The sequence below is a fragment of the Balaenoptera borealis genome, assembly GCF_965194805.1.
Source record: "Balaenoptera borealis genome assembly, chromosome: 11".
Classification (NCBI taxonomy): domain Eukaryota; kingdom Metazoa; phylum Chordata; class Mammalia; order Artiodactyla; family Balaenopteridae; genus Balaenoptera; species Balaenoptera borealis.
In genome coordinates this window covers 4758505-4776509 of record NC_138868.1, presented here as the reverse complement: position 1 = coordinate 4776509, position 18005 = coordinate 4758505, and the positions used below count along the sequence as shown (strand labels likewise).

Below are 18005 nucleotides of genomic sequence, written 5' to 3'. Positions count from 1 at the left end.
AATTTGACCCATCTTAGTCAGTGATTTTTTTTTTTTTTTTTTTAATTTTTTGGCCATGCCGCGTGGCTTGCGGGATCTTAGTTCCCCGACCAGAGATTAAACCCGCACTATCAGCAGTGAAAGGGCCAAGTCCTAACTACTGGACTACCAGGGAATTCCCAGTCAGTGATTTTTAATCAGAAGTTCTTCTTAGGATCCACTATACCTTGGCAGCTGACTGGGGTAACCTGACCAGACCTGATTGGAAGGGTTATACATCTTGTATGTTTTGTTTCTTTATATTGCTTCTGCCCTCATTTTTAGATAATTCCTAATGAACAGACATCTCATGTGTTTCAGGTGGAAGACAGCTTGGGGGTGGTGTACTATTTTGAAATCTGTGAATGGCCAACCTACTATACTGGTGTTTGTATATTCATACATTTTCAGGAAGAGTATTTACCATCAAGTATGGGCATACATTTGCCTGCATCCCTACAACTGAAAGTTATTTTAGTAAACAAAAATAAGGCATTTCCCCACTTTGGATGAATAACTGGAAAGAGTGCATACAGTTAACGTTATGTACGAATGGCAGTCTCGCATCAGTTTACTGCTACTGTTGTTCTTCTTAATGACTTTGTTGGAATTTTTTAGTCCTTCTGTATATTGAGACTCGTTCGCATCTTTTGGCCGGGAAGACCCTTTTATTAAAATAAGACATTTGTGTGTATTGTTTACTTGGCAAGTGTGAGACAAACAAGGAACAAATTAGAGACAAAATATCTTGTTTTAAACTCTGTATTCTGAGAAATAGTTGAATTTTCCCAATGTGCATTGTAGAATAGGAAGGAATTGACTAGTTCTCTCAAGTAGCAAGACATAAGAGATTATCAGCTTCTGAGTAAGATGTCACCTTATTGACTAGTTCTCTCAAGTAGCAAGACATAAGAGATTATCAGCTTCTGAGTAAGATGTCACCTTACCTGCCCCATTTCAGTTATTCTTGGGCATTATGGCGTATGTACTCCTTTTATAATATACAGTACCAATAATGGTAGTAGTAATAGGTTGAACCATGTAAAAATTATCTTACTCAAGGTTAAAAAATGTTGACTGTCAGCAATTTCATATGGTTCATGACTGTGCTGTCCAATCGAAATATAATAAAAGTCACATGTAATTTAAAAATTTCTAGTAGCTATATTAAAGTAAAAAAAATAGGTGAAATTAATTTTTATGTTTTATTTAATAGGTACAAAATAATATTTCAACATACGTTCATTTAAAAAATTATTAATGAGTGAGTCTACATTCTTTTCTTTGTGCAAAGTTTTGGAAATCCAGTGTGTATTTTACACTTAGGACAGGCCAATTCAGACTAGTTACCTTTAGAGCGTTCTGTGGCCACAGGTGGTGCTTGGCTCCCTTCCTGGACTGTGCAGGTTCACCCCGAGTGTCAGGCTGGTCAGTAGTAATCACTGAGTTCTTCTGTGCCAGCCCTCTCTTCACTCAACTCTATTTGGACTCAACGTGGGAGCTAGCTGTTGGAGCCTCTGTATGCACTAGCTAATATATTTCAGACTGAGTCTTTAGTCCTGGATCAGGCAACTGTACTCTGATGCAGATAGGTACATACTCAATCAACATCATTGACTATTAGAGTAAATTTCTTCAACTACATGGTCCTAAAGAGTCAGGGGCTCCGTGGTGTCACTGAGTTAAACCTTCACTGCACTGAGCATCGGGGAGACTTAACTCTATAACGGTGCTTCCCACACTCTTCTTGAGGATGAGAACCAACCCTTTTTAATATCAGACGTGTTCCCACATTATAGTTGTTCTTTTTAGTATCTGTTGATTGAGGAGGTACACAGTGACCAAAGGCTCCTGTGAGCTTAGTAAGCTTTTATTAATTTTAACAGTATCTGTGTGTATTTTATATATTGTTATATATCTGTATGTATTTGATTATCACGTAATAATGTAGCAGTGTTGTGTTATAAGCCAGTGTACTTGGTATACATAGACACCGTATGTGTAACTGGAAGTGTAGGTTAGCACTGCAGGAAAAGTTGTAAATGAGCTAAGGTTAAAGAGAATGGTCAGGGTGGGTAGGGGTACCAAAAGGTCTCTGAGACAGTGGACCGAGGTGTTAGGTAGTGAGTGTTAGCTTGGGAAACAATCTGGGCTTAAATTGAATGTATTTAATTTAGTAGCTCTGTTGTGGGAAAATCTGAAGTTCCAGAATTCCTTTAAAACTAGTTGTGTTAGAGAGGGCTGGACCAGGCAGCTCCTAATTCTTGATACTAATGAGCTTACAATGGGTCGGCCTCTGGGCCTGGTTGAGCCCGTCAGTTTTATAGACTCGAGTCTTTAGCTGCCCACATAAAAACAAAACAAAACAGAAGTGAGCCATCCTCTCACAGGCCTGGGTGAAGAACCTGGCTGGCCTCGTGCGTAACACAACTCTCATCATGAACTTTATTGATGTTCGTCCAAGAACTCCATTTTTAAAAAAGTGAAAGTGAATATGTCTTCTCACTTGTAAATAAATGCCTTATTATTTAAAGAATATGAAGGCATTCTTTTTATCCTGTTTAATAAGCTCAGTTCTTCAGTTTATGATCTCTTCTGTATTTGGTGATATTTGTATGTTTAGATAAGACTCAGAATATGGCTCAGCTGCTGTGTTGCATCTTGACCGTCGCATTTTTGCTGGTTATTATCTCATTTTTGTCCATTAGTAGAGTGCCCTCCATGGGTACGGTAGACTTCCAGTTTGATGCAGCCATGAAACATGAGTGAGAGCCTCTTTGTTAGCCACTCCCTTCCGGCCTCAGGGTTTATGAAAGGTGATATTGCTCTCTGGAAAGTTAGACACTACAGCTGAATGAGAAGGTGGGCATCTACAGTTGGATGCCCTGTCGGTACCCCTCTACCTGGGGTGAGGCTGCTATTTGAAGAATGTACGTATTTACAAAAAAGCAGTCTTTTCCAGAGCTCAGTTCCAAGTGTAATAGTTATTCTATAGACTGCTGTGTGTTGAGTGACTTTTACAGTACTGTTTTGGGTAGAGGTCTCACAAGCAATTCTAGTGCTGGTCTGAGAGTACTTGAAAGCTACTTCCTGCAAGGGGATCCTCTGAAGTTAGGTTAGATCCCAGTTTTATTTGCTTCTCCCAAAGAGGAAGAGATTCTCTCCTACTTGCTGCCCTAACCTGGCAAAGGAACTGGTGTTAGTAGCCAGTGAGCACAGCTGTACCTTGGGGTGACTGGTGTGTCTGCCAGGTGGGCACCAGGGGACAACCAGCTGTCCCTCTCATTGCTAGGGAGATTCCATTTCTTAATCCCCATGGGTTCTAAAAATTACTGAGATCCTAAGAAACAGGTTTTCCTTGAGAACATCCGTATAAATTTATTCACCTAACAGGTTACCCTTGTATTCTACATTAATTGTGACCTTGTATACATGCATGGGGAGGTGTCATGGCAAGAGCCTGTGGAGAATACTTTTGGGGCAGTAGTTCAGTCACACCCATTTCACTGCTACCACATTATTTTGATTTACCAGATTTTAGTTGTAGAGTACAGTGCAGCAATTGATGTTATCTTGTATCTGTTTTAGATCTTTGTTAATTATACATGAATGCCTTTGTGGGAAAACATTTATGGTTTCTTTTGTAAAAAACTCCCCTCCTTCTGTGGGGCTGAAGGGTTCTGAGTCTTTTTACCACCCGTCCCCACCACCTGAGTAGGAGGTAACTTCCAGTCATGAGGTGTTTGTTGGCTTTCAACAAGATTGGCAAAGGCAAGCAGGGCCCAGATGACTTTGCTGATTGAGGGTAGGGGATAGGAATATATATATATGTCTGTGTTACATTTATAATAAGCAAGATCACTGGCCTTCCTTATAGATATATTAAAAGTAAAATATTGTTAATAAATATGCACAAGTGAGGTTGAACTCTTTTATGATACTTGTCTTACTGATACCATGATCTTTTTCTCCTAAGTTGTTTGTGTTAAACAACGTTACAATTAGCGCTTGACTATTGATTTGTTTCCCTAGGCAAGAAATTATAGAGCAGCTCCTATCAAATATTTTCCACAAGGAGAAGAATGAATCAGCCATAGTCAGCGCAGTCCAGATATTGTTGGCTTTACTTGAGACACGGCGACCAACGTAAGTTTTCCTTTTATCTTGAGAAACGAGCCATTTGGTTTTGCTTTTAGAATTTTTGAAAGCTAAGAGTTAAGTTGTTGGCTGATCGCTACAATATCATGCCCGTGAATTTCAGGTGCTGAACCTTTTTCTACTATATAAATAGTTTTACATGAATGGGATGCATAGATGTAGTTGAATTATATGGTTTGGTAGACACTATTGGCAATATTCGGATTCTAGTCATCTGGGGTTTTGTAGTAGTTACCAAAATGCTTCTATAATCAGTCAAACCCATGCAAAATGGCTCAAACACAAGAGAAGCTTACTTCTTGCTTATGAAAATTGAAAATAGGTGTTCCTGGTTGGTGCGCAGCTCTCCTCCAAGTGACAATTCAGGGCTCTTTCCATCTTGTGATTCTGTCCAGTGCTTGCTAACTTGAGGCTTTGGGTTGTGTTTTTTTTGGGTTTCACATATGAGGCAACTACAGTTCATTAGGCTGTTTAAAAATGGATGGGCAGGTGGCTTGAGGCCTTAAGGAAAACTTTGTGCTGTGTGTTTCAGAATCAGAAATATAGTCTGTTTTCCCTATGTATGTGCCTATGGACAAGCCAATTAATATTTGTCATATTATTCTTTACAGTTTATACCCAAAGTTAATTTACTTATTAATTGTCAGAGTTTTCCTAATTGTTCTCTGGAGAATGCGAATTTGAAGAGGTGTGTATATGTTTGCATTCCAGGAACATGTGGTTTAGAGATTAGAATTTGTATTTTCTTACCCACTATTGGATCCATCCAGTAAAGCAGAGGAGGAGAGACACGGTCTGCTGTCAGCATATGAAAATTTAGCCATCCAACGTTTCTGGATTTAGTTTCAGTGATGTCATTTTGGTTTCCAGCAAAATAGTAAACACAGCCTTACCAATCCCTGCTTCCCAAAGTCTTCATCTCTATTTCTGGTTCTTTAATCTCCGGTTAGTGATAATGGAAGGGCAGTGTGGCAGCACTGCTTCAGCTATGTTGTAATTTGGAGTTGTATCTGCAGTTTTGACTTTGCCTATGTCTTCCCTGGTAAATCATATTTTAAATAACGTAACCAATAACTTAAGGTATTAATCAGGTGATACAAGACTGTTATCTTGCTACTCATGCTGCAAGGCAGTTGCATCATCTCTTAAAATGGTTTAAAAGCACATGAGCTGGTGCTGTGAGATTTATATTGACGACTCTGGCTTGAGAATGGAGACGATACAGTAATAAATGACAGGAAGGAATTTCTGATCAGAAGGAACTTATCCTCAGACCACAAAGGTTTATCAACTACTAAGCACGATTAACTTTAAAGAGGGGCGGGGTGGAGGGGTGGTGGACGACTGAGATCTTAGCCTTACCCTTATGTGATTTCTGAATCCCTAGGATAAAGGATAAATGTTAAAAATATTTGGACAAGAAAAAAATGGGTTAACTACAAAGCAAATCACATTGCCAGACATGTCATTTGTAAAGCTAACTAAACACTGAAAAACAGAGGGCAGGATTGTGACCCTGAAGCACTTTTGTTGCTATGTGAGGGCAGGAGGCATTTTCAAGCGTATGGACCTCAGTGTCCCATCCGTGTCCTGTTCCTGGGCCAAATTACTGGAAGATGGACTTTACCGAAGCCAAGCAGAAAAATAAGGTAGAATAAAGAACTTAAGATAAGGAAATATATTGGTGAAAGTAATGATAAATGAAACAGATAGGAATGTGACAATTCATATGACTATGAAAGTTATGTTAAGAATGAATAATTGAATAAGTCAAATGTTGAAAAAAAAACCCAATAAATTCCAGATTATTTTAATAAAATTCAAGAAATAAGGAGAGAAGGGGTAAGTTAGTGCACCATGTAATTCTTATCTTCTACTGAGGAACTGAGGTACTTTCATATACAGTTTCATTTTTCATCTTAAAAAAATGATAGTTCCAATGTGTTTTTTATAAACGTAGAATGATAGTAGGTTATGTAACGCCCGAAGCGCCTCGGGTGCAGGGAGAGCAAGGACACCCTGAGAACTACAGACTCAGGACTTTGCACATACCTGCGAGCCCTGCTCAGGAAGTACTGGAGGCCAGGTAAGAGCCCCGAGAAAGCCTCCCTTGCAGAGTAGGGCTGCGACATGCAGCACAGGGTCCTTCTCCATTCCCGCCCCTGCTGAGTAAAACCCTGAAGCCACTGGCGAAAGGGCAGCAAACCCTGTAACCCTAAAGACCCGATGAGGAGGAAGGGACCAGGAAAAAGCTTCTATCCCACGGGACAAGCAGGGACACTTTCAGGCCCCAGGCTGTTAGAGAGCCCCTACCACTGAAATAGGGCGGGGTCACCGAGAGGGCCCCACCCCTGAGGCCCATGAGCACTTCCACTGCCTGAGACTGAGGCTGAACCAGAACAGCAGAGCGGTCCTCCCCACCGGGCCACCACACATCGAGTGACGACAGCAGCGTGCTGGCGGAGGGAAGGCTGCAGTGTGGAAGGGGACCATCGGCACAGGAGCAGGCTTCAGGGGAAGACCTTCGGCTAAGGGCAGAGCAGAAGTTGAGAAAAACCTGGCAATCCGTCCCTAACTATAAATACAAAGTAACTTGAGACAGATTTAAAGTCTTCAGTGTGCTGAGAGAAGTCAGTCATAGGAACAACAAAACCCAAACCTAACTCAGCTGCTGACTATAAATTGATCCAGAAACCCCACACTAAAGACCTAGAAAAAAAGAGGTGTATCCATTGCAAATACTAGTTATATCAGTCTCTGTTGTCTTACACAACATGTCAACGTCACAACTAAAAAATTGCAAGACAAAGAAGCAAGATAAAAAGAACCCAAACAAACTAAACTCTCAAGAGAAAAAGCAGTCAGGAGAACTCGATTCAAAAATGTTGGAGCAATCTGGTAGGGAATTTTAGGTAACTATGATTAATGTGTTAAAGGCTTGTGGGAAAAGTGAGCAATATGTGAACAGATGGAGAATTTTAACAGAGAAACGGAAGATCATACGCAAATGCTAGAAATGAAAACTACAACAGAAATTGAAGAATGCCTTTGGGCTCATTTGTAAACTTTGACATAGTTGAGGAAAAAATCAGTGTAGGACATTAGAAGTCACCTATACTGAAATATGAAGAGTTAAACCAGGAAGACAGTTGCTTTGTGAGGCCTAGAAGTCATGACGCATCACCAGGAACAAGTAACCGTGTGCCCAGATCTCAGTTTCTAATACCATCCTCCAGTAAAGGAACCAGGGCTTCATGGAGAAATGGCTGGTTCTGCAGCTGGGCTAAGAAGTATACAAGATGAGTGTGGAGCATCCTGTAGTACAGACAGTAAGGACACACTCAAAGAGAAAACCCACAACACCGGGTGTGTGAGAGGGACACGGGCCAACTAAAAGAGCTCCCATTGGCCAGAGCTGGGACCACTTGCACAATAAAATAAGGCAGTATTGATTTATAACACAAAGTATAAAATTCCCATGAGTTCATACTGATACAAGTAAGTGACTGAATAAGTAAAAGGGGGGTGAAGAGACAAATCTCCCCTGTGGGAGAATTCCAAATAGTTCATAATCCCTTCTCAAGGAGGAAGAAAAAGACTCTCCGCTCTTTATGTGTAGACTGCACCTCATGACTTCCTTCTAAAAAGTGCAGTATGGAAAGAGAATAAAATGAGAACTTGACAGTTACTCTGTCAAGTTTGACAGAAAAACCTGACCAGCACTTCCTCAGCCATATAATCAAAGTCAACAGCCAGCACTGTTGTGTTGATAGTATGTAATGAAATGTCGTTTTACTTGTGTGGTCTTCCTCTCAAAGACCCATGATCATGAGAAAAACGTTAAGACCAGACCCCAAATGAGGGACATTCTGCAAAGTACCTGACCAGGAAAGTCTGAGTAACACTCTCAGCCAGGAGGAGGCTAAGGACAGTTGAGAGCTAAATATAGTGTGGTGTCCTGGGTGGATTCTGGGTCAGAGAGGCAACTGTAGGCAGAAACCAAGGAAATCTGAATAAAGTATGGGTTTTACGTGTGAGTACTGGTTCATTAATTTTGACAGATGTAAGATAATAACAGGGGAAACTGGGTATGGGTCACATGGGAACTCTGTACTATTTTTGCAATTTTTTTGCAAATCTAAAACAGAAATTGTAACAGAAATGGACATAACGTTTAGACAGAAATCAGTAAAAGAAGCACAGTACTAGCAATTCACTGGACCTAATTGACACCACCAAGTGCTGGCAGGACTGCGGGGCAGCAGGAAATCTCATTTGTTGCCGGTGGAAACGCCAAATGGTGCAGCCACTTTGGAAGACAGTCTGGTAGTTTCTTAGAAAACTAAACATACCTTTACCATACAGTCCAGCAGTTGTGCTCCTTCGTATTTACCCAAAGGAGTTGAAAACTTAGGTTCACACAAAAACCTGCACACAGTTGTTTAGCAGCTTTATCCACACTTGCCAAAGCTTGGAAGCAGCCAAGAGGTCCTCAGTAGATGAGTGGATAAATAAACCGTAGTTCATCCAGACAGTGGAATATTATTCAGCACTAAAAAGAATGTGCCCTCATGCCATGAAAAGACATGGAGGGACCTTAAATGCAAATGAAAAAGAAGTGAAAGAAGCGAGTCTGAAAAGGCTACATACATTCTGGAAAACGTCATATTTTACTGTGGAGACAGTAAAAAGATCATGGTTGCCAGGGGTTGGCAAGGGGAGTGAAATGAATAGGTGGAGCACAGAGGACCTTTAGGGCAGTGAAAATGCTCTGTGTAATATCATAGAGACCGATACATGTCATTATTTGTCCAAACCCATTACAGTGAACCATACTGTAAACTGGGCTCTGGGTGGTGGTGATGTGTCAGTGTAGGTTCATGGATTGTGATAAACGTGCTCTGGTAGAGGATGTTGATAATGGGGAGGCTGTGCATTTGTGGGGGCAGAGGGTACATGGGCAGTCTCTGTGCCTTCCCCTCCATTTTGCTGTGAACTTAAAACTGCTCCATAAAAATAGCTTTAATAAACATCAGCCAGTATAACTCATACCAACAGACTAAAGAAGTAAAACCATGTGATCATTTCATTGAATTCTTGTATGATAAAACCTCTCTGCAAATTAGGAATAGAAAGGAACTTGGAAACTGAAAAACAAAAAGAAAACCCATAGCTACCATCATTCTTAATGGGCAAAGACTGAAATCATAGCCCCTTAAGTCAAGGACCATGGCAAGAATATTTCCCATCACCAGTTCTGTTCAGCCTCATGCTACAGGCCCTAGCAGTGCAGTGAGGCAGGAAAGAAAGAAAAGGCATCCAGACTGGGGACTAGGATGTGGACATACGTTTTGTAGGGGGACCATTCAGCCCACTAAACAGCTGAACCAAACAAACAGCCAGCGCTGGTGACAGCGAAGCCTCACGCTCTCCAACTGGGATGTTAAGTCACGTGGCCATCTTCTAAAAACACCTGGCAGTTTTTAATAAACAGACCTTTATTACAATATATTATCCAGCACACTCTTAAGATATTTACCCAAGAAAAGTGAAATTGTGTCACACAGAAACTTGTAAGTGAATATTTGTGCCCTTTATTCATAATCATCCAAAACAGTAAATAAGTTTCCTTAACTGGTGAGTGGATGAGGGAGCTGAGTGGATGCAGATACCGTGCATCTGGACTGTAGATCTCTGCTCAGAGAGATGCCCCAACAGCCGTCACTTCCTGTGCCTTTCCAAGTCTAAGTTCCAGATTTAATGTATCTCTATTTGGAATATCAGCACAGGTTTTGTTTTGGATTTGGCAGATTTATACATATATTTGAAAGGATTAAAATGTGAGAAACACCGTGGATATTGATTGTAGTACCTGAGTCAAGGCAGGTACATAAATTGATGCTCACTAAGTATTTATTAGATGAACAAATAAAATTTATATGAATGATTAAGGAATTTTAGTATATGTTTTTGTATGGGTTTTTTTTTTTCACATAAGTGGGGAAAAGCAGATCATTCTATAAATGTGGCTTAGAAGTGACTCGCCACTTGGGGAAAAAAATATCATGTCTATACCTGTTTTGCATAAAAATAAATTCCAGATGAGTTAAATGAAAAACACTAGAGGAAAAGTATGCAAATACTCCTAGGATTGTGGCATTGTGAAGAACTTCAAGTATGGCTTCCTGGACAGAGAGACTGTAGTGAAGAATGCTGTATTTGGCCACATAAATTATTAAAACCCTACACGTTAAAAAGCACTATAATCAGAGCAAAAGGCCTTTCCTCTACCTACTCCCCCTTTCTAGGAATTGAGTTTCTGAATGCTGTTCCGTGTAGCTCTTAGAAATCACTTGCCCGTGTGGAATATTTTCAAGTAATAGTCCTAATAATCCGTCTCTAGGTGTTAGCTGTGTCAGGCAGTGCTCTCAGTCCTTTGTCTGCATTAGCGTGGTCCCCACCCCTGGACAGGACAGGCCCCCAGTCCCGGGAGGGACATTCTCGAGCGGTTCCCGTTTTCCGTATTAGAACGAATCACTGGTGAGTGAAGGTCCAGGCTTCAGCCTCAGGCAGTCGTGCTCCAGCAGCTACATTGTTAAGCGCTAGTTTGCACTGACACACCACTCTCAGGTTTATCTTTTAATCTGAACTGTGCACCCACATTTTTAGACCCCTCCCTCCTTATGTCCCCCAACTTTGAGAACCCCTGTACTTTCTAAAACTGATTGGGATTTGGGAGTCTCATTCTACTCGTAATTGTTTTTCTAAAAGGAGTGGTTTATAATGAGTATAGATGAAGCTTTATACAGAAGAGTAAGTTAAGCCTTTTAAAATAGGAAGCAGTGTTGATTGATTAGTCAAGAGAAACTGTATAGAACAAATACAGGCTTGTTTATTATTAACAATCCTCCAGTGGCAGGCAGTACGATGTGCCCTGTAATTCCGGGCTCTCCTGTCGCTTTCCAGATTTGCTGGCTAGAGACCTGATATTAGTACAATAGGTATAAGAAGTTAGAAGGTTTAGGAGAGAATGGGAAGAAATGGCATATAATTTCTCACCCGACACCGTACATCTTTGGATTTCATATCATGTTGGCTGATTCCCATCAAGGTTTCATTACACCCTCTTCCTATCCTTCCAGAAATTTTGATATAATCACTATATATTCTATAGCTATTATGTATATCCCTATACGCCGATACAGAGCACCTTGAATGATTTGTTCTGAAATAATAAATAAAATTAACTTGCTTTGTTTCAAGATTTGAAGGTCATATAGAGATCTGCCCACCAGGCATGAGTCATTCAGCTTGTTCGGTCAACAAGAGCGTTCTAGAAGCCATCCGAGGAAGACTTGGATCTTTTCATGAACTCCTGCTTGAGCCACCCAAGGTAAGGCAGCTCCCTGAAGCCCGTTGACCAGCCCAGTAGCTAGATTTCAGCTGTTGTTAGAAAGTAGACGAACCTTGTGAGTTAAAGGACTGGCTGTGACCCCCATGTGCAAAGCATATTAGAAGGTACACTGGCAGTTGTTTTCATTGCTCTTGAGCTAGTTTTTAATTGGCTTTTATCGATATATAGCATCTAAATTGATGAATAGAATAGAATTAAAGTTAAGTAAGTTAACTTATCTGCTTAGGAAACTCAGCTTTTTGTTCTTTCTATATATTCTGCATACTTATATGCCAGTAAAATAGTTTTCTTCTCATAGCATGTTATTTTCACATCTTTGAGGTAAGAGGTAATCTTTTAGGAGCTAATCTTTGAAATTGAGTTGTCTTATTCAGAGTTGGAGCAGTGTAACTGCCTGATGGACAGGTATCTCATTTAAGAAGTGGTTGGTTGAATGTGACTTGGAGTGTTAGTTTTTCTGTCGGGAGCATCCGTGTGCTAATCCAGAAATGACTGTTAATCAGACAGCCGCTGAAAGCACAGACAGCAGACAGCGAAGACCTCCAAAAGAGGGGTGTCCAGGGTCCATAGTGGTGTCCTTCCGTGACACCCCACCCCCTCGTGTTGGCGCAGATAGAGCTTTAGGGGACGAGGCTCTTCCTTTTGGCATCTCTAGGGTGGAAGGCAGTTCCATGAGGGTTCTACCGCCTGCACTAGTTCTTACACTTTGGTTTTTCCTTCTGCCCTGCATCATTGCACCCAGCATCCCAGGCTCCGGAAAGTGTGTCTCTGTGACGTCTATGGTGTGAGTTACTGGGAAGTTAGTAGACTAGTGTCTCCCTTCTAAAGTAGATGTTTTCTGTTTACTTAACCATCTTGTGGAGGGGGAGCTGGTGTGTAACAGTGGCGTCCTTTGTGCCAGACCTGGGAAGAAGAGGAGGGAGAGTAAGGAGAGGAGAAGGATTTGCTCAGGAGAAGAGAAGTGGAAGTTGGAGGAGAAGGAGGACCTGTGAGAGGAGAGGGTGTGGCCAGGTGCCCCTGACCTGTGTCTCCGGTGCCACAGTCTTCTTTCTAGGTGGACAAAAAAGGCAGCGTCTAAATATGGATTCTCACACTGGTACTCTTCTTGGGCCTAACTCGAAAGTAAGACAGTGTTTGGTTTGCACTTCCTCTTGTTCACGGCTAGGAGTGAGTGAGTTCAGCTTGTGGCTGCTTTTACTACATGATGTGGTGTGTGAGTAGATCCGTGTTCATTAGAGCTGTGCTGCAGGGAGTGAAACTGGGGGCCGTCCAGTTCCACTGGGCCTGGAGGAGCGCAGGCAGGGGGGCAGGGATCCCCTGTGGACGAGGACATGGAGAAGGGCATCTTCATCGCTTCGTTGTCACAGGTCATCATCCTTTCCTGCCAAACTTCTGAAGTTCTGGAATGTTCTCTGTCTGTCTTTTGTGATTTCAGAGAATAGAAACTCCCTTTTATGGACAAGAACAGGTTTGAGGTTGATCCTGTTTCAAGGTTGTGATCCAGAGGCAACTTCTGAGTTTGCATTTTTATCGCAGATTTGGCAGAGATTGAGAACTGTGATCTAAAACCACTTGTAACTTTTCTTAGTTTCTTAGGTTTCTGGTCAGGATTGGAATATTGCACTTTTTTTCATGGACTTCAGTAGCTTTCTGCTTCATTCCTGTGGTGTTTGGAATGTTGAAGGCAAGGGGATACTTGGTTTCTTATAAAATTTGTAGTCCAGGGAAATTACTTAATTTTTTTTCCTCATGTTCATTTCATCATATCTTAAAGATATCATCAGTAGGAGTTTTGGATTTTCCTTCAGGTGTAGAATTTAGGCCAAGTTGTTTGCAGGGTTAGTTTACCTATAGCATTGTATCTTAGTACATACTCCTGCACCCTTTATTTGTTTACTGAACTGAATTTAATTGGAAAGCTTTTTCTTCCTCAGAAAAGTGTGATGAAGACTACGTGGGGCGTGCTGGACCCTCCCGTGGGGAACACCCGGTTGAATGTGATTAGGTTGATATCCAGCCTCCTCCAAACAAACACCAGCAGTATCAACGGGGACCTTATGGAGCTGAATAGCATTGGGGTCATATTGGTACGATATCCCCTGAAAGATGTCTTAATTTGCCCTTGATACTTTATGGATACATAACTGAAGGTAGAACCTCATAAATTTACAATATGTGTCAATGACTTTCCTTGGTCCGAGTGTAAACAGTCTTTTATATAGTTTTCCCCTTGAGGTTATCATCAATTTTGAATGCTTTCAATTTTTCAGTAGTCATTTATTGTTGCTGTGTGTAAAGAACTGTATTAGAGAATTTCGAAGATGGTTAAGACAGACGTTTCCCTCAAGAAGCTCAGTCTCGTGTGGAGGATAGAGTGAGTGTAATCACCCTCTTCAGGGGATTGTATTAGCAATAAACGACTGGGGCTTACAGCATTATTTTCTCTTCATAATTAGCCAAGGGACAAACTTTGATCTTCTTTCCACTGAGATAGTATACGAGGTCTCTGACACTGTCTTGATTTGAGTCTAAAAGACTGTCTTTCGATTTAGTTTGAGACTGTCTTTTGATTTAGTCTGCTTCAGTGGAAGCAGAAGGGAATGGAAGGGAAAAGGAAGAGCCCAGGAATTATCTGGACCTCCCCGACCCCTGAGTTCCCCAGCTCCAAGGCCTGTGTTTGGAATCCATGGGCCTGGCGCCGGGGCCTCTGCTTGCTCTGTCCTGCCTCCGCACAGCACAGATGGGTTCCCAGGACCCACACTGTACACTGGGAGGAACTTGGCGTGTGTTTCAGAGGAGAGTCTGGGTGTTTGCTCTTTACGTGAAAGGCATTGAGTGTACACTTCATATACATTTCTCACGTGATCCTGGGTATAAAACTTCATATACATTTCTCATGTGATCCTGGGCATGATTTTTCAGATCATGCCCAGATAGGAGATGCATTCCATGGCTAGTAAGTGGTGGAGTCAGGATTTGAATTCACATCCAGTTTCAAACCCATGCATGCTCTATCAGCCATTCCCTTTTTTCTTCCGAGTGTCACTGAGATAGACACTTTTAGTTGTATTTCAGCTTTGTGTTAAATGACATAGCAGTAGAAGGCATGGAGAGCAGGAACGTTTGGAGAAAGATGAGACGCTACAGGATTACAATTTCCTTGCCAGCATAAAACCCTTGCCCTCTGGGGACATAGTTTTTGCCCTACCCTCTGACAGGGATATAACTTCCTACTCCTGTCTCTGGGAGTCTCACTGAAGTCATCAATCACTAGTCTTTCATCTTCCTAGTAGTAAGTTTACAGCTATTGTTAATTCATTTTGTTGTTAATCTTAGAGCTACTTTTGAGTGATTAATTTGATAAAACTCCTAAATGGATCATTAATCGTTATCTTTTCATTTTGAGATTAGATAACCAAGACTCAACGATATCCTGAATACATACTTTAACTATGCATTTGTGCTTTTTGGAATTGTCTTTTTTTGTGTGTGCTACTGTTACCTTTTCAGGTAATCTGGAAAACCCTTGCACCTCCAGGAGTTCCGCACGTCACCACCTCTCATACCTTTCTTGTTTTGCTCTATCCACTGATAGTTCTATGAGTATTTTGAATGCCCGAGTGATTATTCTTTTTTTAAGGTGTGAGCACCTCAGAATTGGAGACCATATTTTCGTCTGTCTCCCATGTTGTACCTAGCACTGTGTGCTGCTCAGAAGTCACCAGTAAACATTTGTTGAGGCAAAATGAAATTCTCATAAATTTCTTTGAAAATTATTGGAAATTTACTGAACTTAATATCTGTATTAGTCACGTTGAAAACAAAAAGACACTCCCTTTCTGTTTGAGAAAATTATTATTGTCTTCTCTTCATGTGTTTATTGTTGGTCTCTATTAGATTCCATGCAAATTCTGACATGTTGAATGAGCAAATACCATTCTATTTAGTCTATGAAGGCATTTTAAACTGCATTTAAAATAAAATGTGTTCCTTTTAATTTGTCCTACTGTACTAGGAACACATCATTTTTACTTAATTAATTCATTATTTGGTGAATGTGTTGAAGTAGTGGCTTAAACATGGAGGAGACTGAATAAAAGAAAGCATTATTTTTCTTTTTTTGTAGGACATGTTCTTCAAATACACATGGAATAACTTTTTACACACACAAGTGGAAATCTGTATTGCACTGATTCTTGCAAGTCCTTTTGAAAACACAGAAAATAGCACAATTACTGATCAAGACTCCACTGGTGACAATTTGTTATTGAAACATGTAAGCTTACTTGGTGTCTTTTTTCTGCCACTCCTGGTTATAGCATTTTTCTACTTAAGGTGTGAAGTGAATTGAGGTTTAAGGGTGGGAGATTAGATTTCAGAGTCTGAATATTTAACTTATTTTCATCGTACTGATACTTTTAACCAGTGATTCTGTAAATCATATCCTGGACAATTAACCATTAGATGAACTTTTTTTTAAAAAAAGGCTAAGTGGCTTGCTTATTTGGGAAAATTAATAAATTTGAAGATTTAGAAATCTTTTGGAGATTAAAAGAACAATACAAATTTAAATACTGCAGAAAACATTTGAACCAATTATTTGGATTGCCAGAGTTTTAATTTCTGGTGCTGAATATATGACTGAAAGTTGGGAGAAGTGAGTTCTTACACAGTGTCGAGGAAGCCTCTTCTGGGGGTCTGTTTTCTTTTGTTAAATATGAGGTGATTTTACTAAGTCAGTCTTCAGGTTTCTTCTTGCTCTGAAGTTCTGTGATTGTGTGACATTCTCTAGCTCATACTGGGTTACGCCCAAACCTTGAAGATGGGAAAGGCTAACCTGGAGTAACCAAGTAGATGGGGAAGACAAATGACATTTGAATAAGACTGGCTGTGCACATTCGATAATGCAGCCCACAGCACTGGTCGTTGGCGTGCAGAAGTTTGGCAAGCCACACCTATTTTTAATACGAATGCAGTAATGTTAGCTCATAGAGAAGTAAGTGTTGCTCGCATTTAAAATGTACAAGTGTTGCTGTGGATTGTCAGTTAAATTTTTGCCGGGGCATAATTTTCTTTATTCCATATCAGAGTAAAACCTGGCTTTGGTTTAGGTCAGCTGCTCACTGGTAGCAGTAATTGAAATATATTATTTCCCGGTAGGTTCACTGCTAAAGTCACAGATCCTGTCTTGAATCCCTGTAGTGTTCTGGGGCCCTTGAGTAAATTTATTTTCACGGTGCATCTGATTTAGCCAGTAATTCACAGCTGTATTAGGCTTGCTGGGTTATATGTATAAAGTGATAGATATCACTTTTCTGTTTAACTAGAGTTCTGTTTCACTTTAAAAATTTGACACTTTGACATTTATGTCAATGTTAAACTGGAACCTTCCTTTTTATTCAGCTCTTTCAAAAATGTCAATTGATAGAACGAATACTTGACGCCTGGGAAATGAACGAGAAGAAACAGTAAGTAAATTGTTTTCTGATAGGAGTTCAGTTTGATTTTTAATTTGAAGAAAATATACTCCCTTGCCCTAGACAGGGAACAATGAATATAATATAATTACATGGGACAGGCCACTTTACAGTTACAAATGGTTCTCTTGGGGCTTCCAGATTATTTAATTGTAACAAATATTTTTCTAGTAATTTACTTCTAGATCCCCCTGTCTTTCTACCTGTCTTGAAAGAACAGGGGTTGGGAGTACTCCCCACCTCTGTTGCTGCCTTTGCAACTTCTTGGTCCTTTCTGAATGGCTGCTTTTCTGAGAATAATGGGGAGTTGAAGGAAAAGAATTACAAAGTCAAGTCCTCCTTAATTAGCACCTTTGTCCTTGTTACCCCGGGTTCTCATGGAAGAAAAGAGTCACTTTGTGCATGGAACTAGACGGAGGGTAAAATTGCTTAGTATTTCCTTTTTTAGAAAATTTCCGTTAGCTGATTGGCAAGATTACTTGAAGTATTAGTTGCTGCATGTGAGTAGCTTTGTTACACAAGAGTTTTTTTCCCTAGCGGTGTTGTCTGAAACAGGCATTCCTCTCTAACGCCCTGGGAGCTTTTATGCCATCCCATAGATTCTGAAGCAGGTGGGTATGTTTGGGAAACACTCTCAAGGTATACTTCTTGTGTTTGTTTTTAAGTCAGGTTTATTGAAGTATACATTTTTGGGTGTACATTTCTAGGAATTCTGACAAATGCATTCAGTCATGTAACCATCACAGACAAGACACAGAACGTTTCCATCACCCCATAAGGTTGTCACATGCCCCTTTATAGTCTAACCTTTCTCAGGATCTCCCTGCTCTGTGTCTCTGTTCAGATGTCTCTTGCAGTGCCCAAGAGAGCTAGGTAACTCACGGGAGCTGTCTGCTTTGTTTTCTGGGGCTTGGTTTTTAAAAATTGCTTACTAAACA

The 18005-nt window shown here is 40.6% G+C and overlaps 1 protein-coding gene across 28 annotated transcripts in view; it reads left to right on the top strand.

The window, feature by feature from the left end:
• PPP6R3 (protein phosphatase 6 regulatory subunit 3) overlaps positions 1-18005 on the top strand; it is a 130017-nt gene that overhangs the window by 71179 nt on the left and 40833 nt on the right. For all 28 annotated transcript variants that reach the window (XM_082342858.1, XM_082342850.1, XM_082342875.1 and 25 more), the window contains 5 exons: positions 4051-4164; positions 11440-11569; positions 13525-13677; positions 15717-15866; positions 16994-17058. In XM_082342858.1, the coding sequence (XP_082198984.1) occupies positions 4051-4164; positions 11440-11569; positions 13525-13677; positions 15717-15866; positions 16994-17058 (612 nt within the window). The remainder of the gene's footprint in view (positions 1-4050; positions 4165-11439; positions 11570-13524; positions 13678-15716; positions 15867-16993; positions 17059-18005) is intronic.